The sequence below is a fragment of the Cebus imitator genome, unplaced genomic scaffold (genome assembly GCF_001604975.1).
Source record: "Cebus imitator isolate Cc_AM_T3 unplaced genomic scaffold, Cebus_imitator-1.0 Scaffold24, whole genome shotgun sequence".
NCBI lineage: Eukaryota > Metazoa > Chordata > Mammalia > Primates > Cebidae > Cebus > Cebus imitator.
In genome coordinates, this window is record NW_016107339.1 from 12,609,209 (window position 1) to 12,619,695 (window position 10,487).

The window sequence follows — 10,487 nt, forward strand, 5'->3', positions numbered from 1 at the left end:
AATTAAAAATAAGTGACTTGGCTGTACACAGTAGCTCACACCTGTAATCCTAGTAATCCTAGCACTTTGGGAGGCTGGGGTGGATGGATCACCTGAGGTCAGGAGTTCAAGACCAGCCTGGCCATCATAGAGAAACCCCATCTTTCTAAAGAAAAAAAATAAAAAATAAAAAAAAATTTTTTTTAATTTAAAAAAATAAGTGACTTTTGCCAGGCACAGTGGTTCACACCTATAATCCCAATACTTTGGGAGGTCGAGGTGGGCAAACTGCTTGAGTCCAGGAATTTGCTTATTTTCCAGCTTAGGCAACATAGGGAAGCCCTGCCTCTACAAAAACTAAATAAATTAGCCAAGCATGGTGGCACGCACCTGTAGTTCCAGCTGTTCTGGGAGGTGAGGCAAGATTGCTTGAGTCTGGGAGGTCAGGGCTGCAGTGAGCCACGGTGTCACTGCACGCTGACCTGGGCAACCGAGTGAGATCTTGTCTTAAACAAGTAACTTTTTTTTTAAAGTTTAAGACAAATTACTATGTAATTTGTAGGAGACTATTTTCTCGTGGTTGTCTAGGATATGGAACTAAAATACATATACTTTTTTTCCATCTTTCTTTTTTTTTGAAACAGGATCTCACTATGTCGCCCAGGTTGGAGTGCAGTGGTGCAGTCATGGCTCACTGCAGCCTTGACCTCCCAGGCTCATGCGATCCTCTCACCTCAGCTTCCTGTGTGGCTGGGACTACAGGTGTGTGCCACCATATCCAGCTAATTTTTGTATTTTTGTAGAGACAAGGTTTCACCACGTTGCCCAGACTGGTCTCAAACTCCTAGGCTCAAGTGATCCACCTACCTCGGCCTCTCTAACTGCTGGGATTACAGGCATGAGCTACCACGCCCGACTAAAGTGAATATACTTAATGAAAGAGAGAATGAAGTTTGAGCTTCTATATATTAATAGAGAAAGATCTCCAGTACAATCTGTCCACAGCAAGATTTATAAAGCAAAACCAGCAAAAAACAGAATAGTATATATAAAATGCTATCTTTCTGTAAGAGAAGGGAAAATCTGGATATATGTTAGTGTTTGCAGAATGGAACACTGGAAAAGACACTGTCGCCTAGGCTGGAGTGCAAGTGGTGTGAGCTTGGCTCACTGCAACCTCCGCCTCCTGGGTTTAAGTAATTCTTTACCTTAGCCTCCCGAAGTAGCTGGGATCACAGGCATGTGCCACCATGCCCAGCTAATTTTTTATTTTTAATAGAGATGGGGTTTCACCGTCTTGGCCAGGCTGGTCTTGAAGACCTGACCTCGTGATCCACTCACCTTGGCCTCCCAAAGTAAGTGCTGGGATTACAGGTGTGAGCCACCGCGCCCAGCTTGATTTTTTAACTGAATGAATAAATTATCTACTTAGATTTTCTTATATGGTTGCCCTGGAGAAGGGGAAAGGAGGTTGGGTTGAGGAGGGTAGAGCGGGGACCAGGCTTTCCTCTTGATTCTAGACCATGTATTTGTCTTACTTTTAGAAAAAAGAAAAAAAGGAATAAGAGCACATTTTCAGTGACCAAAAAACTTATGAAAAGATGCTCAACTTCACTAGTAGTGAAATGCAAATCAAAACCACAGTAAGATGCCATTTCACACCCAGCAGGCTGGAAGAAATTTAGGTGGGACAAAACCAAGTGTGGCAAGGATGTGGGCAGAGCGAGGGGAGCTGCCCCACAGTCACCACAGGATCACTTCTCATGCCACAGAGGCACATCCCTCCCACCTAGTAATCCCCCCGCTCAGAACATATGGAGGAACCCGAGCACACGAGCCCAGGAAGGTTCACTGCAGCATTGCAGGCAATTGCCAAATGCTGGAAATGAGCTGAAAGTCCATCTACAGGAGCGCCAATGAAGGAATTCAATTTATCACCCAATGGAATGCAACATTGCAATTAAACACATGAACTAGAACCATGTGTATCAACTCAGATAAATCTCAAAAACAGTACAGAATTTATTTATTTATTTAAGATGGAGTTTCTCTCTTGTTGCCCAGGCTGGAGTGCAGTGGTACAATCTTGGCTCACCGCAACCTCTGCCTCCCAGGTTCAAGCAATTCTCCTGCCTCAGCCTTTCAAGTAGCTGGGATTATAGGCACGTGCCACCATGCCTGGCTAATTTTTATATTCTTAGTAGAGATGGGGTTTCACCATATTGGCTAGGCCGGTCTTGAACTCGACCTTGTGATCCGCCTACCTTGGCCTCCCAAAGTGCTGGGTTTATAGGTGTGAGCCACCATGCCGGCCCTATTTTTCTCTTTACTATTGTGTACACTTGAAATATGTCTTAATCGCAATAACAATAAACAAGGCTTGGAGCACAGACAGGTAGAGAGGAGGTGTAGGCTGGGGAAGGGGGTGTCCACTCACACAAATGGAAGGCACCCACCTCATCATTCCCCTCCTTGGCACCTGCCCCCACACATTTGTCTTGTGGGCACTGGGGCTGGGGGTGCAAGTTCTGAGCTTCCCTGAGATGGACTTGGAGACAAAGGCTACCCAAGTCCTGCCCCAACAGCAAGGGGAAGAGAAGGAGAAAGGGCTAGGGGAAGGAACATGCCCCAGGCTCAGCCCAGTCAGCAGCTCGGGACTCATGGCAGCCACAGCCAGAAACCTTACAGCCAGGCAGAGTTCGAGGGCTGGCCTGCTGTGGGTGCCACATGCACAAGGGCACCAGCAGCTTAGGGTGGCTTCGAAAGTGGCTGGAGCTGAAGCTACAAGCAAGGAGCCATGCAGGGGTTCCTTCCCGAGGTGGGGGTGGCGGGGGCTTTTCGAGCCCAGCCTCCAGAGTCAGCAAGTAAAGGAGGAGCTAGCAGGGAGCTGGGCAGGCCACTAAAAGTCCCAGCAATGGCCAGGCTCACCCCAGGATGGTCGAGGGCAGAACTTTTGGGAGTCTTCAGGACAAGGCCACTTCTGATGACCACCAGCCAACTTCTAAAATGCCTGCCATAACCCTATCCCCTTGCTAGGTCCCACCCCCCCAGGCCTGGGTGTTTGCAGGAGACATGGAAACAGTGAAAGCCAGAACTTTCACTTGAGGCCAAGCCCCATCTTTGTCCTCTCTGGACTCCAGTGTCAAACTTGAAGAGGGTGTATAGTCCGTGTCTCTTGTCCCACATTCTAATGGCCTAATTTGTACCCGCCAGCTACAGGGTGCATGGAGACCTGGCTCTGTCCCAGAAGGTAGGCTCCGCTCAGGTCCCAACAGGGCCATAGGGAGTCCAGATGGGCCTCTGCCCACCTCATCAAGACACCAAGGAAGCAGAAGCTGGGGCAGAGAAGAGGGGGAAGGAGATGGAGTCTGAATCTTTCTTTTCCAAGTCACTTTGCTGGATGGACCCAGCAAGGCTATGGGACCACAGGGTGGCCCAGGTGTTCTGGGGTGGGCCCCACTCACAGGCTTTGGGAAGACACAGAGGAAGAGATGGGGGACCTGGGGGAGGAGAGAAGGGGAAGGAGTGATGAGGGTGGAGGGCAGGAAGTCGAAGGAGCATTTGTTTTGCTAAATGGCTTTGTTGCTGACAAAAATTGGCCCCAAACGCTGTCCACTAGGAGCCTAGGGCAAGTCTTCCTTGGTCACACATACTGCCTTGTCACCAGCCTGTCACACCACACGGCTGCATACACACACCTCGACACACATGCAAACCTTCCCCTTCCAGTCCTGGCAGAGCCCACCCATGGGACCCTCACCTCTCTCTCTCTCCAAGTTCCTTACAGGAACTAGACTAAATCCTGCTACTAGATGGCAGTCCACCCTCCATCTGCAGCCTCAACACCCTCCCATTTCCGACTCCAGGAGAGGCCCAGGCCTCCTGTCTCTACCCATCCTTCAGGGAACTGGGACAGGTGAGGTCAGAGCTGTCCTCACCTCATGCCTCTAAGTGAGCACATGAAACCCACAGAGCCTGGGCCCCACTGGGAAAATTCTGGGTGGGTCACAGCCACAGGACATGGGGCAGCCAGGCCTGAGTGAGGGGTAGAGCCAAGAGGATGCCAGGGAGGGGCCCCACGCATGCACTGATGCCTCATATGTGCTGGGGGCACCCACTGTGTGACAGACACTGCAGGTAAAACAGCAAACAACGACAACGACACAGAAATCCCTGCCCTGGTGGAGCTGACATTCTAATGGGGAAGATAAAGGGCAAACACAAATAAATAAAATACACTGAGCATGGCAGATTCATGCTACAGAGAAAAAGAAAGCAGGCAAGGAAGGTGGGGCCTCACTGAAGATGTGAAACCTGAAGCCGCTGAGTGTCAGGGCCGCGTGGGTATTTGGAGAAAGAATGTTCCAGGCAGAAGGAACAGTAAAGGTGTGGAGGCGGGAGTGTGGCTGGTGACTATGAGGAATGGTAGGCGGAGCCTGGTGTGGCTGCAGGGGGGTGGAAAGGCGCAAGGGGTAGAGGATGAGGTGGAGAGGCGCAGGGGCAACGGTGTAGGGGGAGAGGATGAGGTGGAGAAGCGCAGGGGTGTAGGGGGAGAGGATGAGGTGGAGAGGCGCAGGGGTGTAGGGGGAGAGGATGAGGTGGAGAGGCGCAGGGGTGTAGGGGGAAAAGATGAGGTGGAGAGGCGCAGGGGCAACAGTGTAGGGGGAGGGGATGAGGTGGAGAGGCGCAGGGCCAACAGTGTAGGGCAGAGGAGGCTTACAGTCCAGGGCCAGGGCAGTTCCCACCTAAGACCGTACCAGCCAAAGCCCCAGCTCAAAGCCCCGTGATGGAAGCAGAAACAGAACTGCACATGGAGGCCCCTTTGTGGGTTCCAAGGGATGGACAAGGCCCCCAGCAGCCAGCCTGCCAAGGATGTCATTGGATTGTCTCAAGTCCTGCTCCCCTCCGAGCACCCCATCAAGGACAATCCCAGCTAAGCTCTCCCCAGAGGAGCAGCCACACGGGCAGACTTGGTGACAGCAGGCCCAGAGTGTTGCTGCCTGCCCCCACCCTGCCCACCACACCCAGGACCTGTCTGTCGGACTGTCGGTCGGTCTCAGCCCTCACAGGTAAGCACAGCAACAGCACCTCACTCTGGTTTAGCACAATGACAGCCAGGATACTGTTTAATCCCCACAAAGGCCCTCAGCCTGATGGGCAGCCGAGGAGCGCACTGACCACGCAGGACAAGGCCCCACGAACGAAGTCGCTTGGCCAAGGTGAACTCTCACCAACTTCCCAGCAAGGGGCTTTGTTAGAGCTTCCTGCAGAGCAGGACTCACCCTCAGGATGGGGCTGAGGACACAACCAGGGTCAAAAGAGTTCTGGAAACCGGGGGTCTGAATCGCTTACGATGCAGATGAGGAACTGAGGCACAAGGAAGGGCTGTCACCAGGGCCTCCTAAAGCCTCAGACAATTCTCTTCTCCACCCCTGTTCCCTCAGAAAACATCCAGTCACACAGACACAGAAAGCCCTGCGGCTATGGGGATTTTGAGGGGAGAATGGGCCCCTGGCCAGCAGTGGGTGTGCCCCTGAAAAGTGGGGTGTGGCCCCGGAAAATGAAGGGAATGGTGTGTCTGTGCCAAGATGGCAGCAGTGCAAGCCAAGGGGGATTCTGCCGATGGCAGAGTGAGGTCTGCAGGGCAGCCACATCTAATCCAGCTGCTGCAGCTGAATGCAGTTGAATAAATTCAGTCGCAGGTCCAGGACCCTGCAGCCTTGGAGGGGCAGGGGCAAAGGGAGTGCAGATCTTACCTCGAAACTTCTTAGGGGGGTTGTCCAGGTCCCCGGCCGCGGGCTCCACCACACAGCGGTCATCCACCAGCCTGAGGGACAAGGCAGCTTGGTCAGCAGGAGAGAAGATACCCATCTCCCACAGCATCCCTCCCCTGGAGCAGGGGATTCCAGGGCACCAGTGAGTCCCTAAGATAACTCCTCCATCACTAACAAGCCCCCACCATCAAGTTACTCTTTCCTGGCACCACTGTTGAAAGTCAAGGTGTCTCTTGGGTGGCGAGGGGAGAACCCCAGGAAGAACACAGAAGCACACCCAGCCCACCCCGACCCCTTCACTGGAGCTGCAGCTGTCCTGGGGGGATTCTGCCACTAGTCGGGGCAGTCACATGCTGCAGGTGCATCTCTTGTCCCGGTCCTGAGACCCTGCTACCCTGATGGGAAGGGCAGTGGGTGAAGCAGGCAGGAGAGGAGCAGAAAAACAACGGCACAGAGGAGTGGGAGGGAGAGACACAAAGAGAGTCAGAAAGATAAAAAGGATGAGAAACAGCAGCAGAGAGAGACCAGAGACAGATAGATGAGAGAAGCATAGGAGACACCAAACTAGCGGCATGAGTCTTTAGGTCTCCAAGGAAGGACAATGAGTCTCACACCTTCCCAGTCTCAGTCAGGCCTCATTTTATATTCTCCTCTTTGCTTCACCTTAGGACAATTTCCTCTTATAGCCATGCTGCGGTTAATCTTGCATCTCTCTCTCTCTCTCTTTTTTTTTTTTTTTTTGAGATGGAGTTTTGCTCTTGTTCCCCAGGCCGGAGTGCAATGGTGCAACCTCCACCTCCCAGGTCAAGTGATTCTCCTGCCTCAGCCTCCTGAGTAACTGGGATTACAGGCATGCACCACCACGCCCAGCTGATTTTGCATTTTTAGTTGAGACAGGGTTTCTCCACGCTGGTCAGGCTGGTCTCAAACTCTCGACCTCAGGTGATCCACCCACCTTGGCCTCCCAAAGTGCTGGGATTACAGGCGTGAGCCATTGCGCCCAGCCATCTTGCATCTCTTGAGGACATTCATTTGCCCATCCATCTATCCACCCATCCACTCATCCCTTCACCCATTCATCTACCCAACCACCCATCATCCATCTATTCATCCACCCACCCATGCACCCGTCCATCCACCACCCATCCACCCATCTACCCATCCAGCCATGCTTCCTGCATTTAAAATTTGTCAATGCCTCTCCAGCCTTCTGGATAAAGTGATGCTGATCACCCACCGTGTCAAAGGCCAACTCTGTCTCAACACCCTCATGCCTGTTGCCTCTGAATTCTCACCAACTTCCCAGCAAGAGGCTTGTTTTTGGTGCCATTTTACTGAGGAAAAAACTGAATCTGAATATTAAATAACATGCCTAAACGCACAGAGCTGATTTCAAAGCCCATGCTCCTTCTGTACCTCCCCTCCCTGGGTTGGTTAACAAGGTCTTTTGTGATCTGACCTCCACCTCCTCCATAGCTAGCCTCACTATTTCTTTGCCCCAACTCTACTAAACCTCCTGTTGATCCCAAAGTCCCTGAAGCGCTCATCTCTCCAGAGGCAGTCCTGGCAGCCTGCAGTGTTTCACACCTGCTCCACCCTGGCCCCATGAAGCCACAGGCCTAGCAAAACTCCATTCTTCTACCCTCAGCTCTCCTACTCTGCAAAGCCTTCCTTGACCAGCCACTGTGGGCCTCCCTCCTCCATGTTCCGGCACCTGGTCCTGGCCTTCCCTGCAGCAGTGTCTCTCCCCACTTCTATACTTGCTGTATCTATACTGTGAGTTCCTGGAGAACCAAGCCCCTGAGTGTTTTATTTGAAACAACTAACATTTTGCACAATGCAAAGTGTTACGACATAATCGAAATATATATTTGGTCTTCATCCCAGCTCCTGACCAGAGTTCCTTAAGTGTAACTTCCTAAGTGATAAGGGCAAGAAGAGTTACAATGTTCAGATTTTTGTATCCAGTTCCTGAAATAGATAGGAAGCAATAAAGATGAAATGGCATGAATTCTGTTCATGCTGAGCCTCTTTCAACCACACCTGGTTTTATGTTAATGAGGTGACTTTTGGAAAGACCCTGAGTATGGGGCTGCCAGGGGAATAACCATCTAATTAGAGGGTTCCCATTTTTGGCCCCACCCCCATCACAACCTCCTCCTGGGAGGAGAGAGCCGCTGAAGGTTAGGTTGGCCGCCAATGGCCAATGGTTTAATCAATCATGCCTATGTAAGGCAGCCTCCATAAAAACCCAAAAGGGGCCAGGTACAGTGGCTCTCACCTGTAATCCTAACACCTTGAGAGGCTGAGGCAGGCTAATCACCTGAGGTCAGGAGTTCAAGACCAACCTGGCCAACATGGTGAAACCCCCATTTCTACTAAAAAAAAAAAAAATTACAAAAATTAGCCAGGTGTAGTGGCGCACACCTGTAAACCCAGCTACTCAGGAGGGTGAGGCAGGAGAATCGCTTGAATCCAGGAGGCAGAGAATGCAGTGAGCTGAGATCATGCCATTGTACTCCAGCCTGAGCAACAGTGCAAGACTCCATTTAATAAATAAATAAATAAGGACCAGATTCAGAGAGAGCTTGGCTGGTGAACATGGTGAATACATGAGGGTACTAGGAGGGGGGCACCTTGGAGAGGGCCTGGATGCTCTACACCTCCTGCTCCATACCTTGTCCTATGAATCTCTTCCACCTGGCTGTTCTTCTGAGTTCTGTGAGCCATTCTAGCAAATTATCAAACATGAAGAGAAGGGAAGATGGAGATGGAGAACCCCTGATTTATGGCTGGTTGGTCAGAAGCCCCAGAGGCCCAGACTTGCGATTGGTGTCCGAAGTGACGTTAGTCTTGGTGGACTGAGCTTTCCACCTGTGGGATCTGACACTAACTCCAGGTAGATAGTGTCAGAATTGAACTGAACTGGAGGACATCCGGGTGGTGTCCTCAATACTGGAGAACTGCCTCATGTTTTCATATATTGCTACTTAAGTTTCTAATTCTACTTTGTTATTTCCATTTTGCAGGCAGAGAAAGCAAAGTATGGAAAGGATAAACAATCTGCAGAGCCAGGCTTTGAAGCCAGGCAGCCCAGCGGCAGAGGAGGCGCTGTGCAGGACCGCAGAGTGACAGGGAGGGCAGAGGGTCCTCTGTCTCCTTCTTCTCCCAGCCTCCAGCACCTGCTCAGTCCTTGGCCCTCTTCCCTTCTGCATCTGCACTCGAGTCCTCGGGCATCTTGACCCCACTCATAAACTTAAAAGCACCACCAATTGAGAACTCCTACCTTTACCTCCCCCAAACTCTAGCCTCAGAGATCTAACTGCCTATTTGGCATCTCTACCTGGGTGTCCACAGGCATCTCAAACTCAGCCTGTGCAAGCTGAGCTCCTGGCCTCCTGCCAGAATATGCTCCTCTGGAGGTCCTCCCCATCTCAGTCGACAGCAACTCCATCCTTCCAACTGCTTGGTCCAAAAAACCTTGGACCTATCCTTGGCTCCTCTCTTCCACTCACACCTCACCTCACCTGTCAGGAAATCCTGTGGGCTGCATCTTCAAAATGCACAATCAGGTACAGAATTGGACCTCTTCTTGTCACTTTCGCCACCACATTGTCCAGGCTCCCACGAGCTCTCACCTGGATTTCAGTAACTACCTCCTCATTAGTCTCCTGGGTTTCCCCTTCACTCCCTACAGCCTATTTCCCACACAGCAGCAGGGGGATCCCTTTAATTTTTTTATTTTTTTGAGATGGAATCTCACTCTATCACCCAGGCTGGAGTGCAGTGGTGTGATCTTGGCTCACTGCAACCTCTGACTCCCAGGTTCAAGCAATTCTCCTGCCTCAGCTTCCCGAGTAGCTGGGATTACAGGCACCCACCACCATGCCCAGCTAATTTTTTCTTTTCTTTTCTTTTTTGTATTTTTAGTAGAGACAGGGTTTCACCATGTCTCAAACACCTGACCTCGGGTTGATCTGCCTGCCTCGGCCTCCCACAGTGCTGGGATTAGAGCTACCACACCCAGCAGGGGGAGGATCCCTTTAAAAGATAAGTCAAATCAGGCCAGAATCCACTCAGAACCCTCCAGAACCACCCATCTCAGAATAAAACCAAAGAACTCACATGGCCTGAAAGATCCACATGGTCCATCCCCCTCATCTCTTTGATAGCGTCTCCTCCCCATCCCCTTCCCTTCACCCCTCTGCTCCAGCCCTGGAGCCCCCTCAAGGCTCCTTAAAGACCCCCAGGGAACCGGACATGGCTCTTTCCTCTGCCCAGAACCCTCTACCTCCAGATCCTCATCTCCTTCAGATCTGGGCTCAAACAGCCTTGTTCCTGTGAAGACCCTCCCTCCCATTTTTATTAAAAATTGCAAACTGCCTCCTGCCACACTCGGTATGCCCCTCCCTGTGTAATTGTTCTCCATGGCCTTTATATCACCACCTGGCTGGCTAGCTATATTTTACTTATTTTATTTACTATTCCTTACCCTTACCCCAAGGGATGTAAGTTCCGTGAGGGCACGGACATGTCTGTTTTGCTCCCTGCCGTATCCCCAGCACCCAGACCACTGCCTGGTGTAGAGAAGGCACACATAAAATACATACTGAGTTAATGAATTGGTTTTACCAGCTGTGCAGTAAAGTACACAAGAAGTAAAAGACAAGGCCGGGCGCGGTGGCTCAAGCCTGTAATCCCAGCACTGTGGGAGGCCGAGGCGGGTGGATCACG

The 10,487-nt window shown here is 51.4% G+C and overlaps 1 protein-coding gene across 4 annotated transcripts in view; it reads right to left on the minus strand.

Annotated features, from left to right (window-relative positions):
• Positions 1-10,487, minus strand: part of ITPR3 (inositol 1,4,5-trisphosphate receptor type 3) — a 77,014-nt gene that overhangs the window by 52,014 nt on the left and 14,513 nt on the right. For all 4 annotated transcript variants that reach the window (XR_005199062.1, XM_037736276.1, XM_037736275.1 and 1 more), the window contains one exon: positions 5,736-5,806. Coding sequence is in view for 3 of the 4 variants with exons in the window: in XM_037736276.1 (XP_037592204.1) it covers positions 5,736-5,806 (71 nt within the window). In the remaining variant the exon portion in view is untranslated. The remainder of the gene's footprint in view (positions 1-5,735; positions 5,807-10,487) is intronic.